General features: G+C 35.6%; 1 protein-coding gene across 1 annotated transcript in view; it reads left to right on the forward strand.

Annotated features, from left to right (window-relative positions):
• Positions 1-20,539, forward strand: part of PHIP (PHIP subunit of CUL4-Ring ligase complex) — a gene marked incomplete at both ends in the record, with an annotated part of 101,282 nt that overhangs the window by 66,608 nt on the left and 14,135 nt on the right. The window contains 10 exons of the mRNA XM_079532697.1: positions 5,375-5,515; positions 6,150-6,226; positions 6,943-7,174; positions 9,549-9,668; positions 12,185-12,292; positions 12,687-12,811; positions 12,987-13,069; positions 18,049-18,160; positions 18,361-18,422; positions 19,865-20,020. Coding sequence (XP_079388823.1) covers positions 5,375-5,515; positions 6,150-6,226; positions 6,943-7,174; positions 9,549-9,668; positions 12,185-12,292; positions 12,687-12,811; positions 12,987-13,069; positions 18,049-18,160; positions 18,361-18,422; positions 19,865-20,020 — 1,216 coding nt within the window. The remainder of the gene's footprint in view (positions 1-5,374; positions 5,516-6,149; positions 6,227-6,942; positions 7,175-9,548; positions 9,669-12,184; positions 12,293-12,686; positions 12,812-12,986; positions 13,070-18,048; positions 18,161-18,360; positions 18,423-19,864; positions 20,021-20,539) is intronic.

The raw sequence follows: 20,539 nt of genomic DNA on the forward strand, positions 1-20,539 counted from the left end.
CCTGCTTACGTAAGCTATGGCTCAGTCAAAAGGTCTATCCTCTGAGAATTTCTACTGGCTTACCCTTGTATTTCTAATTGGTTTATAGTTCTCTTAAAATATCACTAGAGCATAAGAACAGTAGAATAGACTAGTTGGTCTGGAATTTTGGTTTCAGCAATTGCATTTATTACATCTTCGAAAGAAAGAAAAGAATATAGCTGTTGTCCTATATATTGTAGGTATTTATTCCCTTACAGTCCTACAGAGGAAAATGTAGCTTAGGAAAAACTTTTATCATTTTCTTATGTTAACCCAGAGAAGAGTGTACTCTTCATTTATCTCAGGTCTGAAAGATGTGTGATCTGGATTTTTATGCCCAGAATGTATGGGTTATGGGTGAGGTAACTTGGCCACCCCATTAGGCACTTTCCACCTTTATTCTGAGGAAAGAGCAGACAGTCAAGATCTCTGCTTTTTAGTATGTGAAGTTTTCCATTTAATAATTCTTGATGAATTCAGTAATCCAGTTACAGAAATCCTTCTGGTACCACACATGATACTTCTTTTTCATGAAATGTTGGAAAAGAAAACTGATAGTTTGTTTATTCTTTGCTAAATCTTTCTTACTGGAGGACTTGAGTTGATGAGAAACATAATGATAATTAAAATCCCTTGAAATAAGCGTCAGAGGGACTCAGATGTAAGTAGATATCAAATGGACCTGAAGTAAGCAGATCTGCAGGGAGAAAATGCTGCTTGATCCCAATTGGTTAAGTTTTCCAGTTAGATAAAATGCTGTGATTTTAGTATTTTTCATTGCTGCATACAGTTAGCATGAGTACATTCTTGCTTTGTAGAGTCAAAACAGTAGGAATGGTCATGTGAATTTGTCATCTTCTATAATGGCAGTAATAAAATGAAGGACAAGGGAAGCAAAGCAAGACTGATCTCATTTCAAAAACTGTCGTGAGGTATTTTTGATTTTTTTTTTTTTTTTTTTTTTTTTAATGGAAATTAACTCAGCAGCTCTTCTGTTGCGATTCTTTACAGTGACTGTGTGGCTTTAATTACAACTTCTGTTTTTGAAGATAGAACTAGAAAATACCATTTAAATCTTTCTGATCTTTCAGAAAAAGCAGATTTTTATACTCATACCTTGTAATTTATATTACAGTGATGTTGAGACTGCAACGTTTTTTGTAGCTTAGCAAATTCTTCAGAGTTTTGTGAGAGAGCTTATGGTCGAAAGAAGGTGGGGATCACTTTAAGTGTAATATTGGGGAAACATTGCTTTCCAGTAATATTCAATCCTATAAGTTACAGCATAAAGAATTGTAGAATATATATCATTCTACAGTAATGTCAGCTAATCTAGGAAAAGGTTAAACATTGTACTCATTAAATTTCAGTTACATTTGTGCAGGAGGAAATACTGTTTTTATATCAACCTGTGAAATTTCTGTTTGTCATATAATAATGATAAAGTAATATTTTCTTAATAAAATGACTCAGAAATATCGAAGAAAAAAGATGGAAAGGAGAGCAGGAGCCAACTGTGTAGCATTTTGGGTTTCAAGCCAAAATGTAGATTGATAGGAAAAAACAGAAAGCGTCTATAATAACTTTTTAAGGAAATTCCGAAGTCTTATTACACATTTTTATTTCAGAGTGTGGTGAAAGTCAGTTGTGAATAACATATTTAATAATACCTGTAGCTTTGCTTAAAGTCTAGTATTTGGCAAACCATTTTTTTAAATTTATAGTGTATCAAATATAACATTGGGAAAAGTGTACACAGGCAAAGAAAAAAATCCAAAGCACCCACAACCCGAAGTTTCCTTTCTTTGTCTTAAGAAGGCTGTGAGCATCTGTTGATATTGGGGTTCTAATATTGGACACTTGCTTGTGACCGACTGCTGCTTAATTTGCTAGTAAAGGCTAATTCCTGTTGTAAGAAAGCAGGAATGATTCTCTGAGCACATCCTGCTGGTGAAGAAACAATATGATAGCTTATCAAGATTTCTGCAACTCTTATAAAAGCATAGTAATGCTGTGCTTCCTTGTGGAGTCAAGGTCTTAAGGATAGTAGAAGGTAGTGCTTTAATTTGAAGTTGCTAGGACACCTCTGAGTTTTCACTGTATTAGTGGGTCTTCAGAAATGGTGTTAAGAAGTCCTTCAGCTCTGTCCAGATGATATGTACCTGTCCCTTTCAAATATGGGAAATACCATCACTTGTATTTCACAGAAAAATTGTTCTGACAGAAGCTGTAGTTTCTAATGTATCAATAGATGTGCCCTAATACGGAATGGAAGCCTTGGATATGATACAAGGTATTTGTCAGCATGTGTGACAGTTCATCAAAGTATACAGAGAGAGTGAGAGTGATGATTGAACCTCAAATCATAGATAATCTTGGCTTTATTTTCTAACTTCCCATTAGAGTTGAGAGTGCAATTTCAAACTCTTTTCTTCGGAATATCTATTGAAAAAAAAACCTATCAGCTGTGTTCCCTCAGCCATTGTTGAAGAGTTTGGTCATAGTTTCCATTTTGGCAAAAACAAACAAACAAACAAAAAAACCCCCAGCTTTTACTACCTTTTCTTTCCACTCAAAACTTTATCATACTGCCACCCAGTCACCACCAAATAAATGAGAATCTGCCTCGCCTACAGCTTCTCGTTGAGTTTTGGCAATGCTATGGTGAATAGGAATGATATTAAATTGCAATTATTTTGGCAGGATGTGAAAGCTGTATACCTTTTTTGGTCTCTGCTTGAGCAGAGATGATCTCCAGAGGTCCCTTCCAACTTCAGCCTTTCTGTGATTTTGTTCCTCATGGGTAACAACTTTTTAAAATTCATATTTTGGTACTGTATCTTTCCCAAAAAAGCTTGTTACCCTTTGTCATCACCCTGATACAATACGTGAACAGTAGTATTACTTGCTTTAATAGGTGCTTCCATGGGGGATTCTTTTTTTTTTTTTTTTTTTTTTTTTTTTGGGACCCTCCAAGCTGTCAGAAGAACTGAACTCTTTCCAAGGCCAAAGAGCAGTGCAAATTACCTGTTTTTCTTTTTTCTATTTTTTTTTTTTTTTTTTTTTTTTTTTTTTTTTCAGGGAAACCATAGTTCCAACATAACTAGGATAAAGGCATTTTATAATAACCATTTGAGAAATCTTATTTCTGAATGGAATTTGGTATGTGAATTTTTAGGAGTTTTAGTTCTATAGAGAAGATGAGTAAGCAAATTCAGTGTAGTTGTACCATAGCTTCGATAAGCATTAATTTTGGAGTTATAGAGGATACTTTACTCATTTGTTACATTGGACTTAGCCAGTCCCATTTCTGTTGTCAATAGTTCTTCATAAAATATTTCGTGATGCTGGATGGGCCGTATACAAAAGCAGTGATTCCCAGTGGGTATTCTATGAAAGTAGCAGAAACAAGTTGTTGTAACAGTGGCTTTTGTAACCTGTCAGTAATCAATCCTGAGAGCCTAACAAGAAGTGAGCAGCCCCAGAAGGCTGAGGGCAGAATGTACTGTGTGATGGGCTGAGCAGTCTAGGTCTAAGGCAGTCTTAAGGGCTGCCTTAGAGCTGGTCTGGGTAAGGTCAAAGCAGCCCAAAGAGATCTGGCGTATGCTGCCAGCTTGAGTCCAGAAGGAGTGCTGCTGGTTTCAAAAGTCTGGGCAATCTTGAAATGCTGATTGCTAAACAATCCTGCTAGAAGTGTCTTCAAGCAGCTGTGCTGTCAGCTTCTCAAGAAGAGGACATGGGTAGCTTCCCCAGCTTGAATTCACTGAACAGAATGGAAGAAACACACACTCAATAGAACACAGAGTGCTGTATGTTGGTCCTGTGCACTGTGATGGAAACCATAACGGAATTGCACAGCGTGCTGGACTACCCAGGTGGATGGGTGCTGTCATTCCTGAATAAGGCATGCATCTTCTAACATAGCAGATAGGAGAAAAGCTCTAGCTATCAGGCTTCTGCATTTGACTGAGGAAAACCACATCATGGCTGCTTAGTCAAGTTTTACTGTGTTTTTTAACAGGAAGTCTTTTTTTTTTTTTTTTTTTTTTTGGTGAGGAAAATTTAACCTTATGAGCCAACTTTCATCATATAGGGACAGGAAAGATCACAAAGTCACAGAACAACCCTGTCTGAAAGGGACCTCGAGAAATCATCAGGTCCAACATTTCATTGGAAAAGGGAGCCTAGATGAGATTACCTAGCACCATCCACAACTGCATCTTGAAAGCCTCCAGTGATGAGGTTATTACTCCATCCCTCGTTTTTTTTTGTCTGTTTCTGCTTCCTTTACAATGTTTGAGTTTTTCTGATGAGATTGTCCCTATTACTGCAGCACTCAGAGCTTGTTCCCTTTCTGGATGCTATATGAATGTTTTAGGGCTGGAAACTTTTTACACTTTACACTGTGTGGGCCTCAACAACGGGGCAGATCTTGACTTTGGGATGATGGGATCCACCCCAGAATAACTTTGTCAATCTCCATGAGGGCTAATGTCATTGTTTTGTCTTAAACGGGCAGCATAACATAACAGTTAATTCTGTTGTGGAAGTGAGTTGATATAAACCTCATGAAATCTTGTTACAACAAAATTTCATTGTTCAAGAAGAAAAAAGTCTGAGAGGAATAGCTACAAGCTGTCTGTCCTATTAGAATGCTCTGATAATATTAATACCTTTCTGTGGTTTGGTCCAGTTCTGCTGATGTTTTTTCAACTATATCAGCACTTGATAAATATCAGATTTCCTTTAGGGAAGAAAGGGAACACTGGAGGAGCATACCACCTTTTGTGGCATCTAGGAATGAGTGCAGAAGCTATTTGAGACTGATCAGGCCTGAAGTTCAACTATACATGCCAAAAATATTGCAACAAAAGTCTTGAAATCAAGCTTATAGCACTTAAATTTCTATAAGAATAGGAGATCAATATAGAGTTACGTAGTTCAAATGTTAAAGTAATTGTTTGCATTACATTTTCTGAGATCGTAAGAACTCCTTCTTTACAGGTGACTTTAATTCATTTGAATCCTTTTGTGCATCGTCTTACCATTTAAAAGCCTTGACTTAGCATATAGAGATGACTATTACTAGGATGCGTTAGTGTGTGGTGTCTTTCACAGATCTGACCCTTTAGATGGAAAAAAAGACGTGCTTGAGTTCTCCAAAGAGTCTGTTCTCCTCTAGACAGCTTTAGTTTTATACTTATGATGTGTTTTGAATTTTCTGATGTTGAAACTTGTATCATCTTAGCTACAGCGAAGGTTGCTTCCTATAATACAAATGTTAAATGCAATTGTCTGTGCTAATAATATATATACTCAAAAATAATCTGTTTTGATTTTCATGTCTTCACAGAACCATTCTCACGATCATTTACTAGACACCAGTGACTCAAGAAAACAGCAAGCTAACCAGCACAACTACCGCACGAGATACGCAGCAGAAGAACCTGCAAGGCCTGCTGAAGAGTTAGAAAATGGACACTCTTCCTCAGATGTAAGATATCCTCAGTTCCATTTCTGTTTTTGTTAAGCTCCCGTTTCAGCTAATTAAGCTTCTAGTTAAAACTCAGCACTTCCTTTCATTTCTTTAAAAATCAATGTTGAATCATGTTTTCATGTGCAGTTGTGTTCAGTTTTGCATAAAAATTATTTTACAAAAGTGGTTTTGCAAAATAAATGCCTGCAATATTAAATCTTTCCTCGATTGGTGAGCCTAAAAGTATGGCCTGTATAGCCGATTAGTATGGTCACCTGCAGGGAGGCTGAACAAGATGACCTCTAGAGGTCCCTTGCAGCCTGTGCTTCTGTGATGTAGCTACAGTGGAGAAATGGGTGTTTATCATTCATCCTAATTTTCTTTCATAGTAATTAAAAAATAAAGAAAAATAGAGAAGTTCTACATTAAAGACTTTTGGAAATAATTTTCTTTAGAGATAAGCTAGCCTTTTGAAATCAGGATTGAGAAGCACTAGAGCCTCGACTGTGTGTTGAGAAATATTGCTGTGTACTGTGCATCTCTACGTAAATTCTTTATTTCCTCTCATTTAAATAAGTCTGAATTCCAAAGAAAATACTTTGTTTTTTTTTCCTGTCATTGTCCATCCCCACTCCTCTCTGCCCTTTGTTAGGAAGGGGAAGTAGTTGTTGCCAGTGGTGGAACATCAGAAGATGATGAAAGAGCATGGCACAGTGATGGCAGTTCTAGGTAAGTGACAGTATACCTCATAGAGAAATGTTCTACTTACAAATTTTATAGAATCCTATCTTTACGCAAACAACCAGTGATAACAAAAATGTACATTTAGAAGATGGCAGAGAACTTAAAATTTTCAGGATTTTGTTTTCATCTGTATGATTATTTAACTTAAAATTCAGGAATTGTTTCACCCTTGTTTGCTATCAGCAGTAGTATTTCCCAGTGGTTTTTGGGAGGGTTGTTCTTTGCAGGTACACATGCTTCAGGCACGTAGTTGCAGTTTCCTATGACTGCCAGTCTGAGCTTTGTGACTGTCTCTGCTGGTCCATAGCTTGAAGTTAAAGCAAAGACTGAGGTTGTTTCAAGCCATTGCTTCTTCTTGAGTACAATTTTTTTTTTTAACTTCCATTCAAAGCTCTTCAAAGCCGTAAGACAGGAGAATAATATTCAGAATTTAAAATGTATCATCTGAGCTGACCAAGTTATGAGTGGGTTTATTCTAGTGATACTAGAATGTGATTTTACAAGACTGAGTGATTTCAAAGCTTTTCTTTTACTACCATTTAAATTGAAGTTAGAATATAGGTTTTTAGGCACTGCTTTTAAACTTCTAAAATATTGTAGTTTTCTAGACTATTAACTCTAGTCTTGTACTGGCTTATATTGTATAGACCTGTGTACTTCTAGTTTTTAATTTCTTTATTTCCTTCATACATCATATGTAGTGACTACTCTAGTGATTATTCTGACTGGACAGCAGATGCAGGAATCAATCTGCAGCCACCAAAGAAAATCCCTAAACTTAAAACAAAAAAAGCAGAAAGCAGTTCAGAAGATGAGGAAGGACCTGAAAAACAAAAGAAGCAAATTAAAAAGGAAAGGAAGAAAGGGAGTGAAGAGAAAGATGGACCATCAACGTCACCAAAGAAGAGAAAACCCAAAGAGAGAAAACAGAAGGTTAGATGCATTTTGTATATTGAAGAATGGTCATTCTTAGTGTCTTGACAGAATTCAATTCAGTAATGTTAATTTAAAATCAGGTCTTTTACTAGTAATATGTCCTTTAACACTGTGTTGTCTTAGACCATAAATTTCTTTTAGAGAGGTGTATTAATGTTAAGTGTACTTGTACTTTTTTCATCTGTACTGACAGTCTCCCCATTTAATTGCACTTTCTCCTCAGGTCTGCACAGTCATGTCATTTTCTATTGATTTCACAACGTATGATATTTGAACTATATTTCAACTATGTTTCTGTCAAGTAGAACTTCACTTGACCAGGATTTTGTTATTGTCTGTTTGGGTTTTGTTTGCTTTGTTATAGTTCCTGTTTTAAGTCAGCACATGAAAACTTTCAGTTGACTTAAGTTATTTTTGTGTTTTTGACTATATGTTTGCTTTGTTGTTGTTCAATCAGAAAAAAAATAGATCTTTCTTTATGAAGACTAATAGTGATTTGTCTGGTAGATGCCAAGTGCTTTCATAAGTACAAAGCTTCTTTTTTTGCAATACCTAAGGAAATAACTATGTCATTTAAGTGATGAAATAACCATATTTTGGTTTATTTTCTAAGGAGTCCTGACTAGTCACTGTTTCATTTTGCCTCCGATTAGGTAGTAGGCTGATGAAACAACCAAAATCCATGTTAGCATATTATCTTTAAAAGCCTTCAGTCATACCGTTAAAAACCTGAAGTCATACAGGATGTGAGGTGGCAGTCGTACTCTTGAATTAAACAAGCTTTAGTTTGTTGTATGGAGTCATTAGTTATAGGGTCAGTACTAATAGTATCTTGGTATTTACACAGTCTAAAATCAGAAAATGGCATAATAACACAGAAGTATGATATATATATATATATATATATATATATATATATATGTATGTATATATATATATTTTTTTTTAAACAGGTTAAAGCCCCACTTTAGCCTTTTATTCTAAAATATGAAATCAGGTAACAACCTAGCATTTCCACTTAGATTAAAACTAAACTGAGTGTCTTAGGAGGACTTGCATCTATTTTGGTCCCAGTTACTGTGATGATTGAACTCTTTGATTCCAAAAATGTCAGACTTAAATATTTCATATTGTAAAGATGACCTTCATTCTAGAATCAGAAGAAAATATTAGGCCGAAAGGAGTGTCAGAAAATAATCTCTTTATTCTGAGCCTAGGTAGGATTAAGTATACCCATTATTCCTGACAGATAAATCTTTGAATTTTTTGTGCTAGAAATTCTACTGCCTTCCTGGACAGAGAGCTCGTACGTAGTCTTACTGCATAAAGTTCTTCCTGTTTTCTGAATCTGAATCAAACCTGGGTCTTTCCACTGGAAAGAAAGAGGAAAGTAGTACAAACTATCTTTGTAGCTAGGCACAAAATTATAGAAACTAAGAAAGGATTAAAGAGAGAGAGTCTTTCTTTCCTATTAATGCATTGGCTGCCAAGATCTTGAATGGTACTTCCATTTCTAATCCCCCTCCAGCAACAGCCAGTCTAAAAATTAATACAAGAGTGAGGGAGTACATAGGAAGATCAGAGAGAGTTTTTCTGTGTTAGGGCAGACTAACAGACTGACTTCTGTCAGGCAGAAGATTTGAGGACATCTGATATAAAAAGCTTTTATAAACTGGTCCGTGGTTTAGAAACCAATACAGAAAGTTTTCTTCCTTATTTTGTTACACAGAGACATCCAGTCACATACGTAATACTCAAAAAAGATTCTTTCCCTGTTCTCTTCTTACCTTCTCGAGAACAAAACCTGAATATGGTTTTTCAGCGTAAGACCCAGCATCTCACTAGTCAGATCAGGCCTGATCAAGAGTGATTTCCAGTCCTTAGGAGTTATCTAACTGTTTCCTGGATATCATCTTTGAGGGATGGTGGTTTAAAACATAGCTTTAACAAGGAGAAGTAACGAGAAGGATAAGTGTAGAAACTGTTCACTCGATCTTGTTGCTAGATAGATTCTTAATACAAAAAGAGCTAAAAGTCAAGGTGTACGTGCAGCTTTTCAATTAAGATTTAACAATTTTTGTCGCATGTATTTTATCTAATTGGTTCAAGAGGATGGCATACTTAAGTTGGCATGAGACTTCATTTTTAATAATGGTTGTTACAAAAGATCGTTATTTAAAAAAAATCTTTAAATTGTTAATACTTTTGGTTTTGGCTAAGTCAGGTTTATCTTCATGCTGACTTTTTTTTTTTTTTTACATTAAGTATATTAGAGAATTGGCAGTCAGTTTTTAATAAAGTACTTCCCAAAGCACAAGGCTGCCCTAAGTGTTATTTTACTCATATTATCTTGTGTGTGCTTTTTCTTTAGAGGCTGGCTGTAGGAGTTCTGGCAGAAAATGGTTTGACACTGGAAGAATGGCTGCCTTCAGCGTGGATTACAGATACTGTTCCTCGTCGGTGCCCATTTGTACCACAGATGGGAGATGAGGTATTGTAGCTTTTTCCCTGTATTCTTTTTTAATTTCAGCTTGTTTTTGCCTTCTTAAAAAATCACCTGCTGTTTTCTCCCCATTTATTATTGGAATACTTTGGGTTTTCTTCAAAACATTCTTTTATTAGGCTAAAATTTGCTTTAGCTTCTAAAAGATTTTCCCATACTTAAAATGTTTTGCACACAGTATTGCTTTGTCTTGACCTTTTTATTCTGTGCTGATGCAATAACATTGCTGGTTCTACTACATTCGGTGTGTTCCCTTCCTTATGACATGTTTATAGAACTTTTGATTCTGAGCTGCAGCTGTTCTTGGATACCAACTTAGAAGCTGAACCAGTGATTGCACATACAAATTTTTACTTGTGCTTTTTTACTGAATCCAGTTTGCAACATAACTATGTAGTAATTATGAGAGTGAGAAGCAGCTGTTCAGTCAGTGTTTCAGGTAGAGAAAATGCTTAGATACTTAGACTGTCTACCAAGCATGTTTTGGAGACAGTGCTTTTCTAAATATTGAGTCCATACAAATATATTTGGTGCCAGATACCTTCTGGACAGAGTGAAGTAGCCAGAGATTCATCATTATCACGTTACCAGAAGACTTACCATACCAGTTGAGTAGGATAAACTCCTGTGTTTGGTTTTGTGCCTGCTGAAAAGCACTGTATACTAGTAATACGTAATTAGGTTACATTCTTTTGCTGAAAAAACTGTGTACCATGAGCAGGGAATTTCCTATGCTGTGCCTAGAGAAAGTAGAAGTAGTTGCATCAATAGAGAGAATGTTTGTAATGGAGTTGCTCAGTCTGAAATTCTCTCTGATACTTGCTTTTCCCAGATTTGTTTAGGATGATGAATGCTTTCTTTTCACTAGAAAGTAACTTTTGAGATCCACAGAGACAAAAGATAGATTTAATTAGAGAAATGTGATCAAAAAAGAGGTCTTGAGGCTTGTGAACGTTTTGGTGTGCTGGTTGATAGGTTTTATAAGATTTGGAAGGAGCGAGATTTCAGATTTGTTTTCTTAAAGCTGTGCAAACAGGAAACAACAGTAGTGCTGTATTTAGTTATATTCAGTGCATAAGAATAGCACATACCATCTCTGTTTCCTTTTTGCATACTGCCGTTTAAAGTCCTGTCATGTGTCTGGAGAAACAGTGGGAAACATGACAGAGACGGGACGGTAGTTCAGCTTGTTTGGTTACCCAAATACAGTGCATATGTCTGCGATATTTGCTCTTCACATTTATGTCCAGGCACTAACACAAACATCCAAAAGCAGTAATTGATTAAGATTAAAAATATAATTCCCTGAGAAAGGGCGCAAAGTTTTTTTTCGCAGGTAGCTTCCTAAATTGTTGTTGGAGCAGTGCTTGGAGCAATTTCCAGAATAAATAAATAAACAATCCATTTTTGTTAACTGTGTATATATGTAGAGACTTACCAGAAACAGTAAATGTGGAAGGAATTATTTGTGGCCCGTGCCTCTAAGTGTGATTGCGTAGCAAGAAACAGTTGTTCCTTTGCTTGCCAGTTGGGTTCTTTGAGGATATTGTGCATGTCAAGTGCCCTGAAATGTAAGGGCATAAAACATTTATGATGTAAAGTAAAGCTGAAATCCTTTTCTATGTCAAAGGAAAAAAAGTGCCATAAAACATTAAGAAAATTCAATAGCAGTCAATGTAGAAGCTTGACAGATGCTCTTTATAGTATTTTGTGATACAACTGTTTTGTGAACATATGGAAAAACAATGATAGTTTTACTGAGGGCCATTTCCTCTGCTTTTTGTTGTGAGGCCTTCACATTTAAGCTGTTGTTCCTTCATCCTACTTTTTTTTTTCTTTTCTTTTTTTACTTCTTTATTACAGCAAGGAGTTATAACAAGAAATGTTCCTCCAGTTTCTGTTAAAACTTTAGATTCTGACTTGTCGAAGTTTGCAGTGGAAAATACTTGTAATAATTTGTTATAAGTGCTTCAAATACTTATTTTTGTTTTTGTTATGTTGTTTATTTGGTGGTATGGAAGTGAAGATCTTCCCAATAGAATAGCCAATGTATTTCTTGTTCAAAAAAGGTGCAATTAACTATATACTCCATTTAGTGATACTTGACTGTCATCTTAGGGCTGTCTTGTGTTGAATAAGCAAGTGGATTAGTGGGATTTCTTACTGTCGTGGAATTGTGCTGTAGTGTGATGATAAATGGATGGTTTGTGTTTTGCTGTTGATGTAGTTCTGGTCTCACATGTAATTTAGGATGTTTTGCTAATATTGAAAATGGTGGTGTAAATCCTTTCCTACTCTTTTCTAAGCAGAAAAGTTTTTATGATACCTGCTTTGTCTGTCTTCTTAATTTCTTTAAGTACCTGTGACTTATAGAGGAAAAGCAAGCAGAAAAGAAGTTGACAAAAGAGAGAGTGCATACGCTGTATGACAGCAGTACACTAGCATTCTTTATTACTTAGATTATTCAAAATCTTAGTCAGCTAACTGTCTCATTTCACTTTTAGGTCTACTATTTCCGACAAGGTCATGAAGCATATGTAGTAATGGCTAAGAAGAACAAAATATACAGTATTAATCCCAAAAAACAACCATGGCATAAAATGGAATTACGGGTACGATTTCTTTTTCATTTTTCTTTGGTATCTTAATATAAGAATTTTGGAGACTATCTGGAAGAAGTCTGCTGACACAGATGTTCCTAATATTGGGTTCTTAAGATAGACGTAAGGGGAAAAAATTTAACCTGAAAGCCAAATTAAATCATAACTTAAATTGTATTTCTTCCCTGAATTATTTGAGCAAAAATCAGTTTGCCTGATTTTATTTTTACTTCACTTATATCTCATAGCAAAATATATTCCAAACAATACAGAATTAAATACTTGATTTTTTTGACGTGTGCTGTTGGGTATCTGCTAATTTCGGTATGCTCATGTTGTCATGTTTCAGAAAGTTGTACCACCAGTGAAGTTAAAGATAACTAACATAGCATTTTGTTTATTCCAGGAGCAAGAATTGATGAAAATAGTTGGGATTAAGTATGAAGTGGGATTGCCTACTCTCTGCTGTCTTAAACTAGCTTTTCTTGACCCTGATACGGGTAAACTAACTGGAGGATCATTCACCATGAAGTAAGAAAAGCATTGTTATATTCAAATTGGAACTTTTTTTTTTGTAATTCTGGATTGTTCTGAAATTCAGTGATTAGATTTTGAAGGTTTGAAGTCAAAGTGTTGAGTTATTACATAAGTGCCTTATTTCATATTTTTTGTATTACTTATTAGTTGTGTGTTCTATTGTATTTAGGTACCACGACATGCCAGATGTCATAGACTTCCTAGTTTTGAGGCAGCAATTTGATGATGCAAAACATAGACGATGGAATATAGGTAAGTTATGTGGGGTTTCTAGGTCTTTTAGTTTGATTGTTTTCACATCTCTGTATTTTCATCATAACTAATTTAAAGGTAGGTTGTGGTAAATGAATCCTTATATTATACTGGAATTGGAGGATAAGCTCTGGCTATATTTGTATGTGAGTCTCACTTTGTCCTGGACTGAAGCAACAGGCAAGCAAACAGAATACTGAAGTTGATTTGTGAATGAAGGTGCAAAGAAAATCTCAGTTGTGTGTTTACAGGGAGGAATGAAGAATACCTTTACAGAAATACAGTATTTATTGGTAACTGACATCTTTTATCGCATGCATTGCTTTTCTCTCTATTTTTCAGATTGAAGGCCCATTTTCAACCTAATTATTACTAGAATTTTTTTTTCAGTTCTTTCAGACCTGCTTATTTCTGGAAATACAGAAATGCTTTTTCAACCATTTGAAATTTATGATCTCTAGATTATTCAAACAAAATACCCTTCCTATCTCTTTTTACTTGTTTGGGTAAAGTGTTGGATACTAAAGAGTGTTTGTAATAGGCATGTTACTCTAGTCAGATCTACTTCCTAGTCAACTTTTCTGAGCAACAGCAAAGATCACCTTTTAACTGAAATCAAACAAGAGGAGAGAGCTACATTATGACAAAATGTTTCTCTGTTTTCTTTCAGGAGGTCATGAAATAAACATGTTCTTATTCCTAAGAACGCTCTTAGATTGTCCCTGAACTTGAAAGATTGAGCCAGTATGACTGATTCTTCAGAGTTCAGGATGAACTCTTCCCCTAAGGGATAAATTTGGTTTTATACCATGTTTTGAGAATTATAAGACCACATATATATAGGTATAATATTAAACCAACTCTGAGTTTTTGTAAACTAGCACTGATTGGCATACAGATTGAGTTCCTGCAGTTCTTCTGTTCAGGAGCTGCATGTAGCATATACAAAGCTGACTTGGTGGCATTTATTTATTTATTTACCACTTCAGGCAAAGCATCATATAAATGAAGGGAAGATTTTAATCCAACAGCATGATGGTATATCTGATTGCCTGTTCAGTAACAGTTGGTATGGTACATGTTTCTGCAAATGGACTTCATTTTTATTCTGAGTTCATTATTTCCTTTTTGATGTCATCTGCTAAGTTCATTGTAGCTAAGTAACCTGAACAAGTGGAACAGCTGAATGTCAGAAGCTCTTTCTAATTGTTTCTTATCTGATTTTTCTGCCAGGAGAGGTGAATTGGTGTCCTGTCCTTTGTAAATTATGACATCCTTGTTGAGTATGTGCGTGCATTAGTAATATACTGAATCACAGAATCATGAAGGTTAGAAAAGACTCCCAAAATCATTCAGTCCAACCATCCGCCTTCCATCAATATTTCCTTTTAGTACAACACCTAAATATTTCTCGGGCATTTCCAGGGATGGTGAGTCCACCAACTCCCTGAGAAAAAAGTGCTCCGAACGTCCAACCTGAATCTCCCCTGTCACAACTTGAGGCCATTCCCTCTAGTCCTGTTGTGAGTTACATGAGGGAAGAGGTTGACCCCCACGTCAGCACAACCTCCTTTCAGGTTGTTGCAGAGAGTGATAAGGTCTCCTTTTAGGCTGGACAAGAGGAGGCTGAATGATCCCAGTTCCCTCATCTGCTCCTCATAAGACTTGTGATCCAGTCCCCTCAGCAGCTTTGTTGCTCTACCCTGGACAAGCTCCAGAGCCTCAATGTCTTCCTTGTAGTGAGGGGCCAAAAACTGAACACAGTACTCAAGGTGTGGCCTCACCAGAGCTGAGTACTGAGGGACAATCACATCCTTGGTAACACTATTTCTGATACAAGCCATGATGCCATTGGCCTTCTTGACCATCTGTGGCTAGAAGACTGTGGGAAGAAATGAACCTGGGGGTGTTGGTTGACGCTCAGCTGAATATGCGCCAGAAGTGTGCCCGGGAGGCCAAGAAAGCCAATAGCATATATAAATATAACTTAGGTCATGCCATATTAATAAAGTTCCATATCCTGTCACACATTATGATCTTCTTCAAAAGGAAGTCTTCAAATCTAAGGGAGTATGGTGAAAACCCATAGCTTCTAAATCATTAGGAAAATATACCTTCATTTCCTCCTTAAATATTAATATAGTATAAAGATCCCTTAGGAAACAAGCTTGGTGAACACCTATTAAAATGTCACCATTTTAGTATGATAGGTGTTAATCTGTGGCCTTCTCCTTTGCCACTCTATAAAGGTGTTTCCACAAGATTGTGGCAGTAGTTAAAGAATGACTGCCATGCCTCATATATACAGCCAAGACAGAAATAAGTGACAAATCTAGAGGTAGTGGAGGGAATTTAAGCTGTTAGCCTTCTTACTCTCAAGGCTATGAGGACAGGTAGCATCTCCTCCCTAGGCTCACAATTATTTTTTGAGAAACCTGAAGTCGTGAAAGATTCAAGACTACACAAAAAGTATTTTTCTAAGCTCCAGAATCTTTTGTCAAGATTTCTGGGCAAATAATGTAAGTCTCAAGTTGTTACTGGTTAATACCAGTTCGTAACTCTGACAGCTGTGTTTCAGGGTTTATTGTTCAGCTCCTTTTCTGGGTGGTAAGAATAGTGTTAAAATAGTCTCCTTTTGTGAGACTATATGAAACACTAAAGCAGGGCTAGGAAGGGCACTGATGCTAAAATTGTTACAGCTCTTCCAGGAGTCCTCTGAAGTGCAACCCTGGTCTCTTCTTGACACTATAGGTATTTTCCAAGTGCATACTTAATGTAGCTAGAACAAACACTGCAGTATTTTGTTGCAGTGTAGAACACAATGTTAAAACGTTCTGAGCAGTTGCTAGTTTGACCTCTCAGGACTACCATTACTATCATTTCTTATTTCTCTACGTTTTCTGTCTCTTATCCTACAGACGAATATTTTTATAGCTACTGTGAGAAGGATCACCGAATATTAAATATTCTGGCTTCATTCTAAGTCATTAAAATATTTTATTTCTTAACCAATAATGATCCTAGGTGGTGGGTTGTGTTTTTTTGTTATGTTAGAGATTTTTTGTGGTGGTGGTGAAAAGGAAGAATATTTCCTTCATATACATTATTTGTATTTTTTTAATACCAAGAGTTCCTGTGATTTAAGTGTATCAGTCCTTAAGATAAATATAAATATACGTTATAAATATTATAAATATAAATAAATATAAAATATACGTTTATAAAGGTTGAGGAGTGATAGGTTTTTCTTTGTACTCAGGCATGTATTTATTGCATTTCGTTGTCTTCTGGTTGAATTAGAATACTAATATTTGAGCTAAAACATATTCTGGTAGGATTCCTTGAGCATTTGCTATTCATGTAAGACAGGTACGCATACATACCTCTTGGATAGTAGCCACTGTAAGTTTAGCATATATTTTATAATTCCACCAAGTTGACAGTATCTGCTGATATTCAATTTTGGAAAATTATATTAAATCCCTCTTTTAATAAGAATTTTTGATTTAATGTCTTCATAGATAGCTTCCTTATCCCACAGATGAGATCACACAAAATAATTGTCGAAGGGATCCATCTGTGAGCATTTTCAATTGTGTGCTCTTCTTACCTTAGCATTCTGTCCATAGGAATGCTGTGGCTTTTGAAAATACGTGAAGAGACAGCTGGTATATATTCCTTTATGTGATTCTGAACTGCTTAATCTCACAATCTCACAACTCACAATCATACCCACTCATGTCTCTTTCTAAAACTGATGGCTGGGGAATGCCATGTAGGGAGACTGTTCTGTAAGAACTCTTCAGGCTACTCTGTGCCCATAGAATACAGCATCAACCCTTATTTTCGTTTTGGATATTGCATTTCAGATTTTACTGGTATGAATTGCTTTGTTCTGTTACTTTCAGCACACTGAATGGAAGTCTTGTATTTGATATGTATACTTGCAATCCATTTTAAAAAAAAAGGTGCAGCAAAGAAAGCAGAATGTCTTGAGAATATATGTAGTCGTTAATAATTCAGACAACTGCAGCAAGCATTTGAGCAAAAGGTTGTGGGCTATTTCCTTTATGTGAGTTTGTTGGAGGAGGAGAAAAGCATTGCTGAAGGTTAGAAAGTGGTGTGCATAGTTTTCAAATCTCTTGAAAGCAAGAGTGTACAGTTCTAGGAATCTCAGATAATTTAAATGATCTTTGTTCTTGGATTGAGTGAAGTAAGTGCTTCACTAAAATTGTTTCTAATTTCTGTGGCATGTTTTATGGAAAGTGTTAAAAATTACAGTGACGTGTGTTCCTTGTATTCTGATGTGTAATTCTTTAAATAATGCTTCTGACCTTTTTGCTTAGCTCTACAATTGCATTGCGGTGGTGAACCATTTCAAGTCATCATAAATGACTGCAAAGTTTTTGAGGAATCTTTAATAAATTAAATTCTATCAGTCAGATTGCCTGCAGAATAAAGGAAATGAACCTCTGATTTGCAGTTGGAAATTGTTTATACACATAGCTGAAAAGCACTTCAGAAACCAAGGAGAATTTGCTCAGCAGCATGTAAAAGTATTCCCTGTACAGATGTGTCAGTGCGTAGTTATTTTAAGATAGCATGTGGCATTTAATGCAAGTAGATTTTAGTCTTAAAGGTGCAACATTGCAATGTCCTATTTTTGTATGAAATTAAGAAATAAATTCATATATAAGGGTCATGGGATTGTATTTGTAAGCCGTTGGTTGTTTTTATTTGTGCCCATTCTTAACTGCTTCATTTTGATTTAAAGGTAACCTTCAGAAAGAATTGAAGAGTTTCATTGTGATTTTTTTTTCCGTTTGTTTCTTTAAATAATGTGATTTGTATTTCTGTTCATGCTGCAAGCATTTAAAGGGATCTCTATTCAAGATCAAGCTGAAGGTATCTGTAAACTGATTTTCTTCATAGGAGTAAGGTGCCCTGTATTGATGAAATTATTTTGTGCTCTTACCTAGGCGACCGCTTCAGATCAGTGATAGATGATGCCTGGTGGTTTGGAACAATTGAAAGCCAGGAACCCCTTCAGCCCGATTATCCCGATAGCTTATTTCAGTGCTACAATGTCTGGTTAGCAAACTTATCTTCAATCTATTATAATTAAATATTTCGTTTGACGTATTGACTGAGCAACTTCCTCCCGTTAAATTCAGTCATGCATCTCACTGTACCAGTTTATTACAATAGTCTTTTAAATCTAAATAAATTATGTTACAAACATTAAATTACTTTAAGCAATATTAGTAATTTAAATGTGGTTATTTTTTAAGCTGGGATAATGGAGATACTGAGAAGATGAGTCCTTGGGACATGGAGCTGATACCAACTAATGGTATGGTACATTAAGAACTCAATTTGCTTTAAGAGTGTATATAAAGAAGTAAAAAACGTTGTACAATTTCACCTCTTAAGGAGTGCATTTAAAGAACATTGGTAATTATCAAACTAAATATGGACCAAGATAAATGGACTGACACCTTTCCCTTAGGAAAAAAGCAGGCTTAAACAAAGTGTGTAGAAATAGCCAGGAATGTTACAAAAAATCCTAGTAGGCAGTGTACTGTTGCAGTTAACTTGTGTATTTAGAGAGGTTTGAAGATAAGCCTGTGCCCCATGTCAGCTTTGAGCTGCCTATTCTCAGAACTCTTGGCACGCTTGCAGGTGTTCTGTGCATTGAAGTCTCAACATGTGCCATTGAGAGCATTCAAAATAAGCTTTGCTGCCTGTTTGATCCAGAACTTGCGGCAGATAAACATGCAACAGAGTGGGCAGTACAGCAGGGGCACTGTTCACAGGCCAAGGATATAATATTGCGTTTCTTCTTTACTCAAATGTTTTGATGATTTTATTAAAATCTGGTTAAAAAGCAAAGCAAAATCAGCATTTTTTCCTTCTATTTTACAGGAAACTTTTGCTAATTTTGTCATCCACAAGTAACCATGTGTAACTCTTCATTCTTCCAAGTTGTACATGTTTCATTTCCACTTTTTATTTCATTTCAACCCTTCTTTTAATTGGTACTTCTTATAAATAAGTCAAAATCAAGAGTGATAATATGACCAGAGTAAATAACTACAGCAAGCAGATAACTGAATCTGAATTTGTATCTGCCCTGCATCCACAAATGCTGTCTTATAACTTTTTTTCAAAAAAAAGCTAGTTAAAGAAGAGCAGTGTGCATCATTCTCTGAAAATCCACCTGTTACATTATGGGCTGTCAAAGTTGGTAGATCATTAAGAATGCCAGACTGATGGCACCTCATTTTGCTTGCTCAGAAGTTGCGCTTTTAGTATTTGACTTGAGAAAATTGATGGGGTTGAATCCGTCGGTGGTTGAATCCCTCCATGGAGACTGTTTCAGTCTCTAACATCAAACACCTTAAGCTCTGTCTGAAAATCATCCACTACAAATCCTGGCTGCATTGCCAAGAATTTGGGGTTTTAAGAAACAAACATAAACTTCAATTACGATAAAAGTTTACCCTAAATTTGTTGTAAAATAAATTCTGCAGTTAGCTATTTAGAAGGCAGTAAATATAGTTTAATAAAGGATTTGCACACCAAATTACATCGTGAAGATTTAAATTTAAAATACAACAATAGAAAGGATACTGAATGATTTGCTCAAAACATTTTTAATACAAAACTGATGTTTGTCTTGATTAGTGGAGTGATGATCTATATTTTGAATTAATTTTTCTTAGTTGAGTAGATTCATGTATTTCCTAAGGTACAAAGATGAGTATTTCATTGAATTTTCATGTTACATTCTAGCTGTATTTCCAGAAGAACTGGGAACTAGTGTTCCTTTAACAGATGAAGAGCGCAGAACACTGCTCTATAAACCTCTGGATGGAGAGTGGGGCTCCAGGACACGAGACCAGGAGTGTGACAGAATTATTGCAGGCATAAACCAACTCATGACTCTAGGTATGGCTTGAATATTACAGGAAGTGTTTTTGTATTATGTTTTGTACGTATGCTATGTGCACTTCTGAAATTACGAAAACCAGTAACTGCTAATGTTGCTAATAATAATAATGCACCTTCTATTTGATTAAATGGAACAGAACTTTATTACTGCACATATTAAATTTTCCATATAGCGAATTACATACAAAAACCTGAACTTTCTTTTAAAAGGTAATTCATTTATTTATTTATTTTAACTTGACATTGAGGGGGGTTGGGTCTTGCATGGTAAAAACAAGTACTTGATTTTTTTATGTTAGCTACTCAAATTATGTATTATAGGCTTAGAAGTGCCAGCCTTCTGTTGCACAGAATGCTAACTGTACTACAGGTAGATAGAAAAAAATCATATATATTTAGTGAAGAGATTCCTTTGTCTAGGTTTCTCCTATATTAGCCTTCTTTTAACTCCACTTTTCTCCCTCACATAACCTTAGTTGTGTCTGGAAAAAAAAAAACAGAAGAGAAGTTCTGTAA

Source organism: Tetrao urogallus (assembly GCF_951394365.1).
Source record: "Tetrao urogallus genome assembly, chromosome: 2".
Classification (NCBI taxonomy): Eukaryota; Metazoa; Chordata; class Aves; order Galliformes; family Phasianidae; genus Tetrao; species Tetrao urogallus.